The sequence below is a fragment of the Moschus berezovskii genome, chromosome 1, assembly GCF_049115385.1.
Source record: "Moschus berezovskii isolate FMDL1 chromosome 1, NW_MosBer_1.0, whole genome shotgun sequence".
Taxonomy (NCBI): Eukaryota; Metazoa; Chordata; class Mammalia; order Artiodactyla; family Moschidae; genus Moschus; species Moschus berezovskii.
Genome location: NC_142460.1, coordinates 118,911,620 through 118,933,240, shown reverse-complemented (window position 1 = coordinate 118,933,240; position 21,621 = coordinate 118,911,620). Strand labels below are relative to the sequence as shown.

Here is a 21,621-nt window from a genome sequence, read left to right as displayed (position 1 = left end):
CAAATTCAGGACTCAGTCAGGGAGATAGGCAACTATGTCAGGTATTACAATTGCTTGGGGAAAGTAGAAAATTGCTTTGAGCTGACAAATGAGACAGGCCAGGGAAGAACACGGAAGGGCTGATAAGAGGATGTGCCGAGCACCTCACCCTCTATTGCTTCCTGTGCCCTACTCATGGGCAATTGGGAGTCTTGCTCAGTAAGCATGGCTTGTCTTAAACTGACTTCCTGTATGTTTCTTTTCTCTCTTGAGGGCCTTTTCTTCTGAGGTGTCTCTTCCTGTTCCCTAAAATACACTGCCCCACTGCATTTTTTCCATTCCAGCCTGGACAGCACTCTCTGTCTCTTCCCTCTCCTGCCTGTTTTCCCACACATGGCACTTGTTCTTGCTTCTCCTCCTCTCCTCTCCAGCCCTCTGGACACTTCATTCCCTTGTCACTCCCATTTTTACAGAGTCTCTCTCAGCTCAGAGGAGATAACTGAACAGAAGTGCTTCACAGGGAAGGCTCAAAGGACCCGGGAAAGCTATCTTTATAGGTAAAAGTCACCCTTAATACTTATTTGTTGCAGACAATCTGTGGCAGAGGACAAATTATAAAGAAAAAAGGAGACAAACAAAATATACACTGCAAGACATGATTTAAAATCTTCGACAGCTTTAAAAGGTCTAGCACTTTTCCCCAGATCCACCTTGTCCTATCCTTTATTTCTTCAGGGTCAATTTGACAGTTGTAATTTCCAAACCCACTGGGGCAATAATTCCACCCTGATGACAACTAACTCTCTTCTGCTGACTCACTATCTTTGTGTTGTAATAGCCTGTTATGGAACCCACATGTGGGTCCTCATATGTTACATATTTGTATGTAACAGCTAAGATCCTTTATTCATTTTACTTCCTGATTTGAAATAAAAAGTCAAAAGGGTTCTTCTTTCCCATCCTATTCTGAATATTCCAGGAGGCAGACTCAGTCTCAAACACAAAGTAAGTCTATTTTTAAAACTCTCAAATTAACTACAAACATGTTAAGATGTGCTACAGTAGAGAAAACCACCCTTCTGCCTCTCAAGAGTCATCTGAACACCTCTCCCCTGGCCACGGCTGTGCATGTATATACAACTGACATCCAATTGACTTTGGTTTTGAAATTCCATGTCTCAGAAGCTTACCACATACCAAATAAGATAATCAGCAAAACCCAGGGATATAAACCAGAACATGTATACTTTGTGGAAGTACGTGTGTGTAAAAAGTATTACATCAACAATAATTGTTTAGCTATTGTGTTGAGCAAAAGGAAAGAACAAAGCCAGCTTTGAGATGAGAACACAAACAGAAAGTCCTGCAAAGATAGCCCTAGATAAACTGAGACCAAGGCGTGCAATGTATTGTTTTTCCAAATTACTAGACTCTTTGAGAAGAAGATGACTATTTCTATACCACTGGAATTAGTCAAATATTAGTCATTTTCTTATTTCTAGGGAAGATTGTTAAATAGAAAAATCACATGTATAGGTACCCTTCAATATTCAAGCCATTGCAGTCTGAGGTCAGAAATCCAAGAGGTTCAATTCATCTTCAGATAATTGTTTATCCAAACTGTAGCCACTTATTACCTGATATTTACTAACCAAATATTGTAAGGAAGTTAAGATACCTACCATTCTCTTTTTTTTTAGCTGTAAAATATGTTTAGACTGTTTTAAACCCACATTCAAAAACAGTACATTAAAAACAACAGCCAAAAATCTGTTCCCAAAGATCTCCATTGAACAAAGAAACAACTTTTGAGATGAAGAATTCTTTTGGCAACTGCCAGCAACAAACCTCCAGGAAAGGAAGCACCTTTGTCTCTTAATAGGACCATGGGCCACATATGCCATAAAACTGTCGTTAGAAATGAGTGGGGCACAAAGAGGGATGCTGATTTCCATAGGCAGTTAATGGGTTTGATTAGTCATGTGTGGATACCGTTGTTGTTGTTCAGTTGCTAAGTCATGTCCAACTCTTAGCGACACCATGGACTGCAGCACACCAGGCTTCCCTGTCCTTCATTATCTCCCTAAGTTTGCTCAAACTCATGTCCATTGAGTTGATGATACCATCCATCCATCTTATCCTCTGTCACCCCCTTCTCCTTCTGCCCTCAATTCTTCCCAGCATCAAGGTCTTTTCCAGTGAGTTGGCTCTTCGCATCAGGTGGCCAAAGTACTGGAGCTCCAGCTTCGGCAACAGACCTACCAATGAATAATCAGGGCTGATTTCCTTTAGGATTTGACTGGTTTGATCTCTTTGCTGTCCAAAGGACTCTTAAGAGTCTTCTCCAGCACCACAATTTGTGTGCGGATATTACTAATGTATTTCTAGTAACACTGCCTATGCCTTCTCTCAGCTCGTTTACATACTAAATCCTACCTTCAGTATGTTTCAGTCTTTACCATCATAAAATATACGGCATGAATAATCTATTGTTAAACTCTGCAGATTATTTCAGGATTAACCCAATGTGATGAGATTTCCTGGGTTGGAGTTTGTCCCAAGAATCTGAAAATCTGTGTAACAGTGAGGCATCAGGATACTCTGTCTCAAGAAAATCTTGTCCTAAAGTCTTCAGGAAGATAACGCTGTCTGTTGCTTTTGCACCAAAGGAACAGCATGAATACTGGAGTAAAGATACCAAATCAAACATCCTAGTAACAGTTTCAGATGGACAAAGGTCTGTCTCCTGATTCATCACATCTTTCAGTTCAGTTCAGTTCAGTCGCTCTTATGTTTACTAATTGAACACTGAGTGAACAAAAAAGGTATTTCCCCCAGATTAAGAATATATGTGATTAAAAACTGGGTTTCAATGGAGATATATTTCAAGCTTCCTTTTATGATATGATTTAAAAAAAATATGAGTCTTCGCTTCAACCTCCTGCTACCAAGAAGATGTAAACTATCTTAAGTACCACCAAAAAAGTGCTCTAGTAGCATTGTATAAAGAATGTCAAGATGCCATTCCATGACAACAGAAGACATCTGTTACAAAGGAGTTCATACTTGATGGGATTATCAATAAATATAGAGAACTATATTAGGAGAGAAAGATCAATTTTACCATAGAATCAGGCTTTTTTCTTATTAAAAGAATCATTTTACCATCAAAACTAACTTTGAATAGGTTTGAATCACTTCTGCAGAAATGCTATACTATTTATCACAGCATTACAGGGAAAAATAAAAAATAACTGTGGTCTCAGAAATAAGATTCCACTCCAGGCAGTACTGTGTTATCCACTGGGTAACACAGGAATGACATCTAAGCCCTCTGAGATATATAAAAGTAGCACAAATACAGAAGACCTGAAAACAAATGTGTTGATCACAAGATTTAAAAAAATTTTCAAAATAAGTAACTATGCTGAAACATGTATACAAGTATAAACATTATATCAATGTCAATTGTTAAATTGTTTTGTACATTTGAAAACAATTTATAGCTTCTAATGTCTCACAGAGCAATAAGAAATGTTATCTGCTTAGAGATTTCAAAACAAAATCATAGGAGTAGTTTTTAAAATGTGGACAACAAAATATATTTACTGTCATATGGGTGTATTTTAATAACACATTATTAAATATATGACTGTAGGGTCTGTGGGAGTCTATGTAGGTCTTCGAAGGCCTGCTTAAGAGCTAGTATGTGGTGAATTGAACACAACTGTATGGGAAATTTTCCCCCCCAAGTGGACAAAACATTTGATTTTTGTCTTTATTGGCAGTGCTGGAGGAAGAGAAAGAAGTTAAGAGAAAGAAGTCCAATGACCTTTAAGTCCTCATTAGGTATTCTGATCCTGCACTCACTGGGCGCATGAAGAGGTGAGTCATGCTGTCTTTTGGCAAAACCACATGGGCAGATGGTTACTGAGCAAGACTGGGGCTATCCCTTCTCTGGGGCACCTTGGAGGACAGAGGAAACACTCATTCCTTGTTGAGTTTGCTCAGATTCATGTCCATTGAGTCGGTGATGCCATCCAACTATTTCATCCTGTCACGTCCTCTCCTCCTGCCCTCATTCCTAGGGAATGCTTAAAATGTAGTCTTGTCAAAGATAAGGCCCTGGAGTACTTTACCAAGATCTACTCCTAACCAATGACTGCACAAGAAAAGTAGAGATCCTCATGTAAATGGACAACTTAAAAGTAAGGAGGCCAATCTTTAGCAGGCTGAGATGAGAAATTAGAAAGTGTGTATCCATCACTGGAGAGAGATAAGTGGAGGAGATGGGAGATGCATGTGAACTGCTCATGTGAAATCCCAACCAGAAACAACAGAGGCAAAACACTTATTCCGTGTGGGCAACAATAGCCTTTGGAGCAAAATAGAAATATGTGACTACTTCATTTGCGGTTGTAGAGTGCCTACAGTTTCAATGGCACATTCACATACATGATTGCCCAGGATCCTCCTAACTTTTAGAGAGAAAGTACAGATGGGTAGGCTATACCCCAGGAAGGCTAGGACACTTCAAGGTCACACAGCCTGGAAGTGGAAGAATGAGAACTCAAACAAGCTCTTTCCTATTTCTTGCCAGGGCTGTTTCATGCTAAATCTTAAGAGCGATAAACAGAAACTAAGGAAAGATGGGAACAGAGCTGTAAACTCTCTAAATAGTTATATGAGAACTCATATAAAACAACTCAAAAGAAAAAAAAGTATCAGTGTAGAGAAGAGAAATCAAGTGGAGAAGGAGTTCTTATATACAGGGATTTCAAAGCCCAGTGAACTGATGGGATATAAAGAGACATCTTGGCTCATCATTTGCTAAATAAAACCATGACCAGATGAATGGCATGTATCACAGAGAAAGAACATGATGAAGTGTTAAAAAAAAAATGAAAATGCCATCTCATGCAATACTCAGAGCATTCTGTTGCTACTGTGTGTTGGTGAAAATTAAAAAAAATATATTGTCAGGCCCCGATAATCACAAGCCATTATAAGAAACAGAAATATGTACCATTATAAAGAAAAAGGCATTAAAAGAAAAGGAGTATCCCTCTTTCAGAAAGAGCCAGTGACGGGGTTGGGGGGGAGCGGAATCTTTAAATTTTGCTGATGTTTAATAGTATATCATATTGATGTTTTTACAGAACAAATCTGACTTACATTCCATTAAAAAATGACAGAGAATTTGAAAGGAGTGAGAATGTCCCCTACTTCTCCTTTTAGTGGAGAAATTAGTGTTCCTTTATGACTGAAATATGAAAATCAAAGCTAATGTGACATTTAGGACAACCAGAATACTCAGGAAAAAGGATAGAGAGAAGAGTTCAACAAGATTTGCCAACAATCGAGTGTTTCCATTTGTTCTCATTACATCCAACTAATTAATAAGAAAGGAAATGAGAAACATGATGATGATTTATGTTTTACAAAATGAAAGAACAAAAACATGAAGGATGAACCATTATAACAACATTACACTGCTAATGAAAACAATGTCGATTTGCTATAAGGAAGAGAAATAAGTGGATGGAAAAGTAATCAAAGAAGGAAAACTCAAGATGAGAAGGTGTGGTGGTGTTTTAGCTGCTAAGTCCTGTGAGACTTTTGCGACTCCATTGACTGTAGCCTGCCAGGCTCCTCTGTCTACGGGATTCTCCAGGCAAGAATACTGGAGTGGGTTGCCATTTTCTTCTCCAGGGGATCTTCCACACCCAGGGATTGAACCTGGGTCTCCTGCATTGCAGGCAGATTCTTTACCAACTGAGCTACCAGGGGAGCCCAGAAGGTATAGAAGTGAGTTAAAAAACAAATACAGGAGCAGACTACAAAAGAGGCAGCTGTAAGTGGAAGATAGCTGGTGGTGTCTTCAAAGGCATATGGTACAAACAAGCTCAGAGCCTCTATCACAGGAGACCATGACATTGCTGCTGCTCTTCCCTGGTGAGGATATTTTCAAATTTATATCCTGGCATTTGGAAAAGAAAATGGTACCTCTTTTTATACCTCCAAAAGTGAGTTTAACCTGGGTTCTTTTTACCAGTTGATAATCAAAACACTGCTGAGTTAGAAATTCTGTCCATATCTAAAGTCTTGAAATGTATTTTACTGTTTGGCTACTTTCAACTTCACCTACCTCCCTACTATAAGAAAGAAATCTGTAAATAAAGCTCTATGTGTGAAGAAAAGTTCACACATTGCTGATAGAAGCATTGAAAGATCAAGAGAATAAGGATCCTTACAGTCATTTTTATTCCTATTTTAGGAAGTGGGTGTTAAAAAAATGATGAATCAAACTCAGGCAGACAATCATTTGTTATTACTTGTATACCAGTTGCTACAACCCCCAATTTAGCACTGTCATTCATTCTATCATTTAAATGTTTCATCTCTCTTCTAAAATAGGAATACCCACTCAAAGACTTGGGAACTGCTTCATGAAGAGATAGGTGGTTAGCTGGAAGCTGCATTATGTTAACCACACCCAGGAAGATAGAATTAAATATAAAATCTGAAAAGAAGGTGACCCTAGTGGTAAAGGATCTGCCTGTCAATGCAGGAGACATAAAAGGTGCTGGTTCGATCCCTGGGTTGGGAAGATCCTCTGGAGTAGGAAGTGGCAACCAACTCCAGTATTCTTTTTTTTTTTTTTTATGTAGTTAATTTATTTTTTATTGGAGGCAAATTATTTTACAATATTATATTGGTTGGTTTTGCCATACATTGATATGACTTTGCCCCGGGTCCAACTCCAGTATTCTTGCCTGGGAAATCCCACGGACAGAGGAGCCTGGTGGGCTACAGTCCATGGGATTGCAAAGAGTTGAACACGAGTGAGCACACAGGCACACAAACACATGTTCAAAAGTGCATGAAGCCCAAAAGAAGAATACCAGCTACCAGGAAGCCAGAGACCTTGGAAGATGTCACCCACCAGAGGTAGCCCAGACAGGATGGCTTGGGAACCTCACATCGAGAGGAACTGGTGACACAGCCATGCTGTTTGCGTGCCCATTATCTAACTTTTGTTTACACTAGGAGCCTGGCCGAGAAGCACAGGGGAATTAGGAGGTCTAAAAACTTCCCTGCTGGTATCTGCAGAGATGCGCCCCCAGGAATGCCATGGCTCCTGAAAGCTTGGCGTCCTTGAATTAGTTCTGAAAAGAGAGGACAGGCCAGCCAATTTAATGATGAGGACAGATGGTAACTAGAAAACAATGAAGTTAAAATGTTTAAGTGAAAATAAGAATGTGCTGAGTAGCGGTGAAAGGAAGGAAGGGGAAACTGCTTCCCGTTTCTTCCCCTTTCCTGGTACATTTGTGTATGAGGGAGCTGCCCAGAGGAAAGGAGATTCTGGTGTACTTTACAAGGCATCCCAGTCCTCTCCAGGAGGTGTCTGGAGGGATCTGCAGGTGTCCCTTTCCTAAACTTATGCTTGGGGCTGGGAGCACTGAAGGAGAGGTGGTCATGCATCTGAGAGGGGTCATTTAGCGATGTAGCACTTCTTGGAGGAGATGAGCTACTTGTATGGACGCATGAGTTTGTGCCCCGAGGTCCACATGGGTCTCTAAGGCCCTGCTTACTTGCAGAAATAGACAACTGGGGGCTCATCACCTTGAAGATGTTTGGAGAGGACACACAAATGACTTGGGGTCCTGACTCTCGAGGTGGGCTACATCCTTGGGAGTGAGAACACTTTCTTGATCTCACTGTGGTCCTTGAAGCTCCCTGAGGCTTCAGTTGATCTTCAAGACCAAGCCTAATAGGATAAGCTGTTTCATCTTTCTTACATGAGTGATGCTCAAACAGGAGTCCTGATCTGGAATCATTAATTTCTGTAGGTGCTACTGGTATTAACTTAGTAGAGGCTAGTTTTTCAGCCTTCTGAACATCTGCCATGATCAGGAGCTATGAATCTGCTGTAGCTGAGGGTTTCAGCTTGGCATGGTTTAGCAGTGGAGGAAAATGGCACATCTTTGCTAGCCAGGAAGCACGCCAGCTGCTGTTCAACAGCAGTGATTCTTCTTAACTGGAAGAACAGATGAGTTGTTAAAGGGCTGGTGCTAAACCTGCGGGTAGGATCACAAAACTGAATTACTGACCTGGGGGAAAGAGGCAGTATTTACAGACATAGGTACATACAAATCACATTTACAGACTTTAAGGGAAAGTGATCAAAAATGTTCTTTATATTGAACAGAATGATTTTTTCTATAGATTTAGCTTTTAAGTCTTAAAAGAAAAAAGTTACCAGTTTTATAAAAAATAGTACACAATCATAAAGGATTTAAACAAAAAGCTTAAATAAAAGACTCTAGTTTCTACTCCTCATACACAACCATTTTTTATATTACAACAACAATTTCAACTGTTTTCTATACGTATGTAAGATAGAACAGAAAATTAAAAAAACTTTTACAAATAGGGTCTTATGTAAGAAATCCAGTTCTAGTAATATTGTAGTCTAGATAACTTGAAATAAGCTCTAGCTATAAATATCTGAAGATACTAGGACAAAATGTAAAGTAATATAATTCACTCTTTTGAATGACTAGTTATGCTTACAGGAAAATAAAGGAAATCATTAGGTGCTAACCCTAACCCTTCTTTAGTCTAGCAGTGGAGCAAATGAAGGATCATTCCCATGAAAGTATTTGTAAAAAATATAAATGACCTCCGACCCTGTAAGTGAACCACAACCACAAGTCTGGGACCAACTGTGTCTTCACTGGTCCACAGAAGAATATAGGATATTAGTGACAATACCAACGATCAGTTTCAGGGTCTAGGTATGGATAGGAAATGATCCTACCTAGAATTCCTTAAGTCTTAAATCACATTCTTCCACTAAAAATCCTCCAGCCACAAACTCAATTGGATTCCAATACAGAAAAAGATTTTCTGCTTCCTGCTGTTGCTTACAAAGAAGAACCACAAATGGATTGAGGTATACAAATAAGGTTATAGTTCTTCCCAAAACAAAGCCTGTGTGTCTCACAATAGTTATTTTCCAGCTTTGTAATTTAACTCTCTCTTTCTTCAGGAGAAACTCATTATGCCCAATATACTCAAGGCAGTGTAGGTACAGGCTGTACTTGTTCGCTTACTTACCTCCTTGGCCCACGCTGGTTTCTCACTAGGACTCATCCCTTCTTTGTAATGATACAGTGGCTTCTTCTCCACAGGCCTCTGCTCCTGCCGCTGATGCTGAAGAGAAACCAAGTAGTCTCTCTCTTGCTTTAGCTGTCTCTGTAGCCTTTCTGCTTGTCTCTGTTCTTCCAACTGCTTGCGTTTATATTCCTGTCCAGATCAGGAAAGGAGAATAAAGAAAAGGCTAAATTACCATAGGGAAACCATTGGCCAGTACCAGGGAAGCATGCAATGGAAGCAAAAGAAATGATAGATAACAAAGGACCTTAACTCCAACAAAACCACGAGAGGACACAGAGATGAGCCACAGAGACAAGGCGCAGCCTCGGGTTAACATCCGCACGGAAAGTGGCATTTAATGAAAGCACTACTGTCTTAATCTGGAGGGACGGATGCTGGAGCTGACGCTCCAATACTGTGGCCACCTCAGGCGACGAGCTGACCCGCTGGAAAAGAGTCTGACGCGGGGAGGCATTGGGGGCGGGAGGAGACGGGGACGACAGAGAATGAGATGGCTGGATGGCACCACCGACTCGATGGACATGAGTTTGAATGAACTCCGGGAGTTGGTGATGGACAGGGAGGCCTGGCGTGCTGTGATTCATGGGGTCGCAAAGAGTCGGACACGACTGAGCGACTGAACTGAACTGAACTGTTTTAATGGCAACCCCTACAGAACACCACCCTTCACAAGGTGACGTGTCCTCGATAAATTATAACCAAGAAAATGGCAACAATGAGGACGTTTGGACGGTCAGCGCACAACCCCTGTAAGTTACTATCCACTTCCTGGTTTAGTCATTAAACTATTCAAACACGTACAATTTACAAAACAAAATAAGAACCTAAAGATACTGCCTAAATCATCTTTCATTTGACAAAACTTGGACCAACAGAAACCATTAGCAAAAACATGTACAGGCTAAAAAAAAACAAAGAAATAAAAATCATAGTGCCACTGAATAAAAAGTTAAGTTAAAAAAAAAAAAAAGATACACCAAGCAGCTTATTTGGAGAGCAGTGCGATAAGGCAAAAAAAAAAACAACCCAAAAACAAAAAAAAAACACTTCAAGTGGAAGCTGCCTGAGTAGGGAACACAAAATGTTCCCATCATTAGGGTAAAACTAATAGTCTGCAAATGAAATATGACTCCAGAGCTGAGTGGTTTCCTACGGATGAGGGACACTCTGCTGTGATTGTATTCCAGCATGTTCCAAATGACTGCGAACATTACTCTGCAATAAACACCGTGGGTCTCAGAAACAGTCTGAACTTGTACTAAGACTGGATTCATGTTGAAGTTTTGCAAATGGCTGGCGTTAATAAAGAATGTGCAACAAGTATATTCAAAGTCATGACTCGGCACCCTGAGTCAGGAAACTCATTTCGTTTTAGAAGATCTTCCGGGTCCACAAGGCTGGGTGGATCCCTGGTTCCTGACTGGCGCGTTAGAGGAGACCACACACACACACACACACACACGAGATGGACACAGAGCAGACCAGTGGGCTTGGCATTCCCATTACCAGAAGTAGAGCTTGTTCATGCAGTAGCTGCTGCTGTAAGATCTCTAACTGCCTCTGCTCCTCCTCCAGCTGTCGCCTGATGTACTCCTGGAGAGGCAGGCAGCAGAGAATGCAGAGGAACACAACGAGAGGCAGAGGGAGAGAGAAAGAACCGGTCATTTCAAAGGTGAGAAGAAACTGCCAAGTAAAGTGTGGAAGGAAGGAGGGAAAAAAATACCCAAACACCTCTTCACTAAACAGGAAAGATACCCTGCACCACAGCGAAAGCGCTTCAGTGCAGTCAAAGGCACAACAGCAGCGGAAGGAGACAGCTCGATGCTTTGCTGCGACTATCTGGTTTTGAGAACCCAGCTTCTGTTGTTGTTAAAGTGTTATCCGTATATTTTTTATTTTTTGGCCATGTGGCATCTTAATTCCCAGACCAGGGCTCGAACCTGTGCCCCGTGCAGCAGAAGCATGGAGTCTTAACCACAGGCAAGTCCTGAGAACCCAGCTCATTTTAAAACTTTTCATTATAGGCTCCCTCTTTACGGGCTACCTGAAATTAACAAGGCTACACAGTTCAGAGGCTGCCCGTTGTAAGCAGTGGGGATAACATAATGGCTGAATGCTGTCATGAACTGTCTTTGCAAAGGAACCATCCTGCAGTTTCACTGCACTGTCAGAACATGATTCTCACAGGGAGAAAGGGCCTGCATCGATGGCTCAGAGTCACAGAGACCAGAGCAGCATGAGTAGAAAAGCTCTTCTGAAGCGATGAAAGAGGAGGACTTGGCTCATTTGTCATGCCTCGGTGCTACTTTCAAAGCAGGTGCCCTGGGCTGGGAGAAGCACGAAACCAAGGTGGCAGGGGACTTCAGCCTGGGGAGGAAGCCAGGTTGAATGAGCAGGCTTTGCCAAGGTTGTGCCTTTGACTTCTTGAACAGGTGAGAATAGTTGCTGGAGCAAGAGTGAAAACTGGCTTAACCCAAGCAGACCTAAGAGAAGGCGACCCACAGCCCAGAGGCCGCGGGTGCTGGCCTCGCGCGGGGCCGTCTGCAGGGCCCCCAGGGCCCTGCTGTACCTGCTCGTGCTCTGCGCGCCTCCTCTCCTCCTCCCGGCGCATCTGCTCCTCATAGTGCCGGCGCTGCTCCCTCTCCTGCTGTTTCCGCAGCTCCTTCTCTCGCCTCTGTTGCTGTGGGGGAAAAGCAGACAACCATGGAGGAAATCCGCAGGGAGGGCTGCAGAGCTGTGGGTACAACTGGCTGTTCATGAGACGCCTGAGCACCTGAGGGTCTCTCACCTGTGCTATCTGGGGACACATTGGTCAGGATGGGGTGACAGCAATTCAGTATTTATCACACAGGTGAGCGCCCCAGGTTTATCTGTCTCCCAAGAAGTTCCCGTTCAGAGCATCCTCCCAGTTGCCTGATGGGGGTTTTCAAATCGGGTGGGTAACACGGATGGATAGCTTCCCTGGTGGCTCAGTGGTAAGTAACCTGCCCGTCAATGCAGGAGACGTGGGTTCAATCCCTGGGTGGGGAAAATCTCCTGGAGAAGGAAATGGCAAGCCACTCCAGTATTCTTGCCTGGGAAATTCAATGGACAGAGGAGGCAGGTGGGCTGCTTTCCATGGGGTCACAAAGAGTCAGATATGACTTAGCAGCTAAATACCACCACCACTGATGTATAATAAATTAGTCGTGATATATCATCAAGCTGTGAGATTCTATAGACTTTAAAGCACATTCACAATGCAAATGCTATTCAATGTTTCTGACACTTTGTAGGGCATAAACGGGGCTTCGCTGGTGGCTCCAATGGTAAAAAACTGCCTGTAATGTAGGAGACCTGCGTTCAGTTCTTGGGTTGGGAAGACTCCCTGGAGAAGGGAATGGCAACCCACTCCAGCATTCTTGCCTGGAAAATTCCATGGATAGAGGAGCTTGGCGGGTTACAGTCCATGTGGTTGTAAAAGTTGGGCATGACTGATTTAGTGACTAAACCACCAGGGCATATACAGATGAAGAAAGTAAAAACCAGAGAAGTGAAATGACATGTTCAAGGCTATACATGATGTATAATGATGGCTATAATCATGGCTGACGGTGCAACAGAATCCATTGACTCCCTCCTAGTCCATTCCCCTTTCTAATACACCATGTTGTCTTTCTTTTCCGGAGTGTTCACAAGTAAGTGCCAATTTCAACTTGTCCCTCAAGTAAGACTGTGAGCTCAGGAACCATCATCATCTCATACAATCACCATGCCTCTGAAAGTGACACCGTGGCAAGCACCTTTCATGCTTTATCTTATTTAATTTTCACAAAAATTTTCTGAGATAGATACTATAGTACTATTATCCCCCATTAAATAAGAAAACAGAGGCATGGAGAGATTAAGTAGTTGTTCAAGGTCATACTCACATGCAAGGTCATACTGAGTAAATGGTAAAGCTTGATTTGAAAGTCTGACAACATGACTCCAGTCTGAACTCCATCAGTACAGAAGATGAAGAGGCAACATGAGTGACAGATCATAATTAATCCAGCTCTTCGTTATATTGTCAGTAAAGGAGAGCATCTTAGGAGTAGTGACAGGAGCCAAGGTTTCTTAACCAGGGATGGTACTATTCCCCAATCCCTGGAGCATGTGGCATGTGCGGGGGCATGGAGAAGATTTTCTGGTTGTTCCAGTGATGGAGGGGTCATGACTGGCATTTAGCCAGGGATGCTAAACACCCCACAATGTGTGGGACGCACATACATTACAAAGTATTTTCCCTGACCACATGCCTTTTGAGAAATACTGAAGCCTCTTTGGGTACGAGCCTGGTACTGACATTAGGATTTCTTCTTCCTAAAATATGGGGTTTGGAGGGGCTGACCAGAGGGTCTCTTCCCTTGTAAACAGTCTCAACAGCACTTGGCTGAAGAAACATGAATTTCCAAGATAAGATGGATTGTGACTGTATCACATTGATGAGCTGGCTCTAAAAAACCTGGAAAATAGCTCTCTAGTACAAAAACTTTGTTCCAGCCCCAGCTAAACCAAAGACAGATATTCAAAGCTTCCCAAAGAAGCCCCTTCTTGGCACCTGTAATCCTCTAGACCTTCTCTCTTCCAATAACCTCCAAGGATCATTTGAGACTCAATGTCTTATCACTTTCAGAACAAAAGTTGCTTGTCCATCTTAGACAGTAGGTGATGGGGAGCTTCTGGAAGACTATAGGTACATGTCATCAAATGTCTTGACCAGATCTGCAGTTTCAAAAGGGCTCCTACCTGCCTTGAAATGGGCAGGACCAGAAGCTGAGAATGCAATGTGTGGCCATTTGATGGATCCAGGGCACCCATGAGCTAAGCAAAGGCAGCCAGAGAGTCCATGTTTGTTATTGCTACTGAGACACAGCCAAAAGGAGGAAAAACTAAAAAACTGTCTGGATTTCCAATCAGTGCAAGGACTGTAGTAGAGGTCAACTTAGAAGAAGAAATTAGAATTAGGCAAAAATAAAGTGGGTAGAATTTGGTGACTGTGGGGCATGTGAGGCTGAGCGGTGAATGAGTTTCTGGCCCAGGAGCATGGCAGATGGTGTGACAGAGAAGTTTAGGGAAGGGATGAGGCGTGTGCTGGGGAACAGAAATGAGTCAAGTTCCAGACAAGTGATTATTTGTTTTACAGAAAAATAATACAGGAGGATGGGAGTAGAAAACATCGTCATACGAACTGACTGAATAATTCGGATTAAGGACCCAAAACAGAGATATTTCCAACACTCAACCAAAGTGAATCAATGCCAGCACAGAGAATAAAATAATTATGTGTACAGATCTGGCTCCTGGCAGGAAACAGCCCTAATTTAGCTAACATTTCAAGCTTTTTTTACTCCTACCATCAGTCTCTTTCTTGAGGAAAAAAATATAATCAAGCCTTTTGACGATTTAGCTGATTATTCTGTGAAGGATGTGTACATTTCCAACCCCCTTTTTAGGAATCGATATTGTTTGATAATGACATGCCACTCAGGTCCCTATGCAAGGCATACACAGTATTGATTGCAACTCAGGAGGGTCTGAGCTTCCCGAATACTCTGTAGTTTCTAAGAAAGACACTCGAAAGTGACTAATAATTAATAATGATCTCATCTGACTCAGTCACCGCTAAGGCATGGAGGCCTCTGCCAGGGCTTCAGCTCCCGTGGTGAGACTGGAAAAACAAATCACTTCTCCAACCTTCCGAAGGCACCGTGCCAATTCCAGCTGCCATGCCTCAATGTTAACGCCTTTCCAAGAAAAATGTTTGTGCTCTCTCCTCCTGGCTGTGGGATGGTTTGAGGGGACACACCAACACAGGTCCAAGAAAGACCAAGTCCCTGGCCGCCAGCAGACAGCTTTACAAAGATCTGAGGACTCTTGCTGGAAGCGGCAATTGAGGACAAGGCCTGTGTTTGACCCCACTGGACCGCCCAGGCCCTCACTGGGGGCCTGGCACCTGGCCCGTACAGAGATTTTGTTGAACTGAACCAAGTATGAAACTCAGGGCAAAAGAAGACAGTAGAATACCATGTGGTGGCCCAGTGGTAAAGAATCTGCCTGCGTGACTTAGCACGCATGCACACCAATGCACGAGATGCAGGTTCGATCCCTGGGTCGGGAAAATCCTCTGGAGAAGGAAATGGCAATCCACTCCAGTATTCCTGTCTGGGAAATCCCATGGACAGAGGAGCCTGGTTGGCTGTAGTCCATGGGGCTGCAAAGAGTCGGACAAGACTGAGCAACTAAACAACAATAATAGTACCATCTTAATTTGGGGAGGGATTTCTATTCTTATCAATACTTATAGTTTAGAGCACACTGTGCCTTATCTTATGGTTATTTGAGATGTCTCAACTACTCCACAATATAGATTGTGGACAGGGTCTCTGATGTACTCTGGTTTTTACCTCTTACTATACTAGTCAAGGCTATGGTTTTTCCAGTGGTCATGTATGGATGTGAGAGTTGGACTGTGAAGAAAGCTGATTGCCGAAGAATTGATGCTTTTGAACTGTGGTGCTGGAAAAGACTCTTGAAAGTCCCTTGGACTGCAAGGAGATCCAACCAGTCCATTCTAAAGGAGATCAATCCTGGGTGTTCATTGGAAGGACTGATGCTAAAGCTGAAACTGCAATACTTTGGCCACCTCATGCGATGAGTTGACTCACTGGAAAAGACTGATGCTGGGAAGGATTGGGGGAAGGAGGAGAAGGGGATGACAGAGAATGAGATGGCTGGATGGCATCATGGACTCTATGGACATTTGAGTGAACTCCGGGAGTTGGTGATGGACAGGGAGGCCTGGCATGCTGTGATTCATGGGGTCGCAAAGAGTCGGACAGGACTGAGCGATTGAACTGAACTGAACTGATATCCCATAAGGGTCCGATACTATTGATGTCTGTTGTCTTATATATTATAGATGGAGCAGCAAGAGAAAAACAGAAAGGCTCCCAGAACCTCAGGCCACTCCTTCACCCTTTGATGCCCTCCTGGGCCAGAATATTCTTTTATGTTGAGTATAGGCAAGGCTTGGAATGCTTTTCTAAAAAGAGCCACCCATGATGGACATAGCATGGGATTTATTTTCCATCCTAGAGAAAGGAAGAAAAATAAAATAAATGAATAAGACTCAGAGAATCAAATTGAAGCTCAGAGAAATACACTGTTCCATGTCACACAGCTAGAAAATGGTGGCACCTCCAAGCAAGCCCAAGGCAGTCTCACTCCACATCCTTTCCACTCTACACCCTACTAGCTCCTGATCCCTAGTACCTGAAAGAACACTCTACCCATTGGAGCTGTATCAAATCCAGATAGGCTATTTCACTGCTTTTTCTACTTACTGAACATTCAGGTAAAATCTGAGTTTGATTCTTATGACATTTTGGTAGATTTGAGGAAAACACGATGCCTTTGTGTACAGGTTTTGGGACCTTCAATCTTTTACACGTATCATGTTTCCCATTATACAGACTCAGAGGTAACATCCACATTTGAGAATTAATATCCCATAGCTGCAAAGACGGAGAAGGCAATGGCAAGCCACTCCAGTACTCTTGCCTAGAAAATCCCATGGATGGAGGAGCCTGGTAGGCTGCAGTCCGTGGGGTCGCTAAGGGTCGGACACGACTGAGCAACTTCAGTTTCACTTTTCACTTTCACACACTGGAGAAGGAAATGGCAACCCACTCCAGTGTTCTTGCCTGGAGAATCCCAGGGATGGGGGAGCCTGGTGGGCTGTCTATGGGGTCACACAGAGTCGGACACGACTGAAGTGACTTAGCAGCAGCAGCAGCAGCAGCAGCTGCAAAGAGACAGATCATTGTGGGGAAGACAGTAGTTATGAAGGGCCACAGGACTTGGGGGAAAGAATGCTGGATCAGAAATAGGAAGACTAGATTCCAGTCCTGCTCTGCCACTGATATTAATGCAAACACTGCAGACCACCCAGTCACAGTAAATATTTGTTTATTGAATGAGTGAATGCTGTATGACCTTGAGTGAATCACCTTAACCCACACCTTCAATGAGGGGGCAGATTAGGTTATCATACACGTCTGTTCATTCAAAGAGTCTAAGCAAGAATGTGCTACATTGCAAAGTAAAAATTGACCAATTCAGAATGAGAAGTGAGGCAAAGCAGAATTCTGCCTGCTCTTGGAGACCTCCACTCTTTTCATCCTGGGTGATCCCCTGGAAGTGGTGAGAAGGGTCCCTACTGACCGTGGAAAACCAGAGGCAGCCTCCAGAGGACAGCACAGCAGCTGATGCAGGTTCAAGTCAGGCTCCTTGGGAAGTACCTCAAACCATTCCCTTGACACAGGGGCTCTCGGTTCAAAGACACTCAAAATGAAAGGCTTCAGTGTGGTCTTTTGAGTTGACCGCAGGGCATACATGCCCCCTTGCTTAAATAGGACTGTTCTGTGTAAACTTGGCAGGAGAAGTATTTGTGATGAGAAAGATCAAGCTTCTGGGCATTCCACTTGCCCACTTTAACATTTGTGAACATTGCCGTTTTGGGGAAAGACCACTGCATATCATCCACTGCAGGGGAAAAGGCCTGATTCCTTGAAATTGACTCTGGGATCCCAAGCCTTTTTTTATAGGATGGTTGTGAGAGTGATGGTGAAGTAGTCTGTCAACTCCAAATTCACTATACAACAAAGTAATCGGAATCACAAAATAGAATAATAATTACTCATGATAAGAACAAATGGTTTTGTAGAGCCGCCTATGATGCCAGGCTCCGTCCTAAGCCCTTCACTTATAGTCACTCATTTAGTTCTCAACACAACCTTTTAGGCACATACTGCCATCACTACCCTCACTTGACAGATAAGGAAACCGAGGCACACACTGGCCAACGTCTTGCCCAAGCTCACTCAGCTGGGAGTGTAAAGCCAGGTCTACATTCTGCATCTGGTTCTTTGAGATGCTGCCTTTACGGATCTGAAAGACATCTATGGTGAAGACACCTACAAATACAAAGTGAAGGATGCTGGCTGTATGAATGGTTTCTCAAGTGGCCATTTTCCATCTTTTCCTCACAGAAGCAGCAATCAGTGAACCACTGAGAAAACTAGTCCACCTAGATATACCTGATTCTTTTCTTTTTATATCTACTGAGTGAGTGAGTGAGTGAAGTTGCTTAGTCGCGTCTGACTCTTTGGGACCCATGGACTGTAGCCCACCAGGCTCCTCCGTCCATGGGATTTTCCAGGCAAGAGTACTGGAGTGGGTTGCCATTTCCTTCTCCAGAGGATCTTCCCGACCCAGGGATCGAACCCGGGTCTCCGGCATTGTAGACAGACGCTTTACTGTCTGAGCCACCAGGGAAATCTTATATCTACTATACACTATTAAAGATAAACCATCCAACCTACTCATTTACAACTTTCCTGGAAGATTAACAGCCTACATGAAACTCTTCCTTTCACTCCCCAGCCAGCTTTTGATCAGTAGGCAGCCTCATGGCTAACACCATATGAGCATATATGTGCCAAACTGGTCTTTAAGCATGTAGAATGGAGAACCAAAGTTCTAAGCACACTGAGCTTCGAGAAAGCTTCATGAAGAATTCTGGTACTGCCTCTTTGGATGTTGGTCAGTGTCATTATTTCAGGAGCTCCTATTACCTTTGAGCTGCAGTTTATTTGGGGAGACTCTCTACTTGGGTTTTCCTGGGTTTCATATAGGGGAACAAGATGGCCCAGTGGACATCCTGGGTACCTATGACTCTGTAGGTTAGTATAAAAGTCAAGTGCAGATGTAACTCTCAAATTTCCGCTGCAACCATCATTCTGAAGACAACATGAGACTCTCATATTGAAGCCTATGAAAAGAAGCCCATTATACACCAGTTTATTAATACAATGTCTATAGAGAGGGTCACTGCCGCTCATCTGGGATGCTGGTGAATGTGCTAAATTATATCATATGGAGAAAGGGTGCAGGAACTGGTGACATTTGGGCAAGATGACAACTACCATTGCCTTCAACATTTCTGGGGCTGATGTGGAAGGCATTTGAGTTTTGTTTGGTATAATCTGTTTTAATGCAGGGATAGCACAACGATTTGAATCAATAACAGGATACATTTTCTAACAGTAGGAGTTGTTCAAAAATAGGAAGAGGCCATCTCAAGCCTCTGAAAATAAAAGAAGAGATGATACACTAAATAGGTTAAATGACTGTGATGAATACTGTCAAAGGGACTCTTGCTTTGAGAGAAGAAATGGCTTAGACCACTTTTGAGGGAGGTTCTCCATGTTCCCCAACCTCTCTGAGTCTTTGAAACTGCTCATTGACTGAAGAAAACAAGAGTGAAACGGAAACAATTGGATTTAAATGTCATATGATATAATACTTTCTGTGAAACTATTTTGTCATAGTTGTATGATTGGGAACAACTAAGAATAATGATTATGAAACACAAGAGATGCAAACTAGATTTGAGAGAGATTCCATGAAGACCCTGGACAATGCAAGGCTGCTCTAGTGTCCATTCCTCACTGCGGCTTAAAAGCAATGCCTACCATCCCTCTAAGCTGCCCTAGCTATACCAAGGGCCAGAAACTGCTCAACGCTGTTTCTCCCACCCCCACCCCCCGGTATGAAATGTTATGCACTTCCTTGGTGGCTCAGCAGTAAAGAATCTGTCTGCCATGCAGAAGACACAGGAGACACAGGTGTGATCCTAGGCTTGGGAAGATCTCCTGGAGAAGGGTATGGCAACCCACTCCAGTATTCTTGCTTGGAGAATCCCATGGACAGAGGAGCTTGACAGGCTATAGTCTACAGAGTCGCAAAGAGCTGGACACGACTTAAGTGACTGACCATGCATGAAATGCTATTTCTGTAAAGTCATACATATATATACATACCCTTCCCATTCCTTGAAAATGTAGGAAGAAGTCTGAGCAAAAGGATTTCAAATATTCGGTTCAGTTCAGTTGCTCAGTCGTGTCCGATTCTTGTGACCCCATGAACTGCAGTACGCCAGGCCTCCCTGTCCATCACCAACTCCTGGAGTCCACCCAAACCCATGTCCATCAAGTCAGTGATGCCATCCAACCATCTCATCCTCTGTCGTCCCCTTCTCCTCCCGCCCTCAATTTTTCCCAGCATCAGGGTCTTTTCAAATGAGTCAACTCTCCGCATCAGGGGGCCAAAATACTGGGAGTTTCAGCTTCAACATCAGTCCTTCCAATGAACACCCAGGACTGATTTCCTTTAGGATGGACTGGTTGGATCTCCTTGCAGTCCAAGGGACTCTCAAGAGTCTTCTTCAGCACCACAGTTCAAAAGCATCAATTCTTCTGGGCTCAGCTTTCTTTAAAGTCCAACTCTCACATCCATACATGACCACTGGAAAAACCATAGCCTTGAATAGACGGACCTTTGTTGGCAAAGTAATGTCTCTGCTTTTTAATATGCTGTCTAGGTTGATCATAATTTTAGCAGCATGTTAAGCTGCAGACCAGAAATGGCAACCCAACTTCCTCACCTGGTCAGGAAACACCTCCCATCACAGGACCTAGGTGACAAAGCACACCCGGACTGTTGCAGCATGGCAAGTAAGTCAGAATAGGGAACCTTTTGGGATCCATTGGAAAGTAGGGTTTCCTGCACTCATTCATACAGCGTCCTGAAGCATGTGCTTGAATGACACGCATGTGTGATGCAGAAGCCCAGCAGAGGCCATGGGCAGGCCCTGCCCCAGGCAGTAAGCATCCACTTTGCCAGCCTGACTCCCAGCTGTTCCATAATTTCTGTTCAGTTTGTGAAATAACAGGGCAAAAGCCCAGCTAGAAAGCATTCAATCTTCATGCTGATGCTAACAGCGTCCAGGAAGAAAGGGCTGCTTTGCCCCCCAGCTGCAGCTGTGGCTCACAGACCTCATTAGGGTGCCTACAGCTCATGATTAAGTGAATTAAAGGCCGCTTCTCAGCAGTGCCAGTGAGCTAACACTCCAGGTCCTGAAATGGGAGACTTATTCTTGCTCACAGTGCTTTCTTCCGGTGGAGGGCCTGGGATTGTGGCTTGTGGGTAGGGATGCAGCAGTCCCTGTCTGCTGCCTGCTCAGGCCACAGTGGGCTGTGAGCCCTCACCTGGAAGAGAGATGACTCACAGCAGCCACAGTAGGCAGACAGACGATAGGAAAGAAAATCATTCCCCTATACGGGCAACTCTTTTTCTTTGATCATTCATTCAGGGAGTTACTTGGTGCCAGGGGCTGTTGTAAGAGCTTTGTACCCTCATTTAACCCTCAAAACTGTTACTGTCCCATTTTACAAATGTGCAAGGCTTCCCCGGGGGCTCCGTGGTAAAGAATATGCCTGCAATGCAGGAGATGCAAGAGATCTGAGTTTGATCCTTGGGCGGGGAAGATCCTCTGGAGGAGGAAATAGCAATTTACTTGAGTATTCTTGCCTA

General features: G+C 43.3%; 1 protein-coding gene across 9 annotated transcripts in view; it reads right to left on the bottom strand.

The window, feature by feature from the left end:
• TNIK (TRAF2 and NCK interacting kinase) overlaps positions 1-21,621 on the bottom strand; it is a 410,743-nt gene that overhangs the window by 63,759 nt on the left and 325,363 nt on the right. For 6 of the 9 annotated variants that reach the window (XM_088839141.1, XM_055409944.2, XM_088839149.1 and 3 more), the window contains exons 13-15: positions 11,732-11,842; positions 10,669-10,755; positions 9,103-9,291 (exon numbers count right to left, since the gene is read on the bottom strand). In XM_088839141.1, coding sequence (XP_088695267.1) covers positions 9,103-9,291; positions 10,669-10,755; positions 11,732-11,842 — 387 coding nt within the window. The remainder of the gene's footprint in view (positions 1-9,102; positions 9,292-10,668; positions 10,756-11,731; positions 11,843-21,621) is intronic. The other 3 variants (XM_055409970.2, XM_055409989.2, XM_055409996.2) reach the window with 1 other exon arrangement.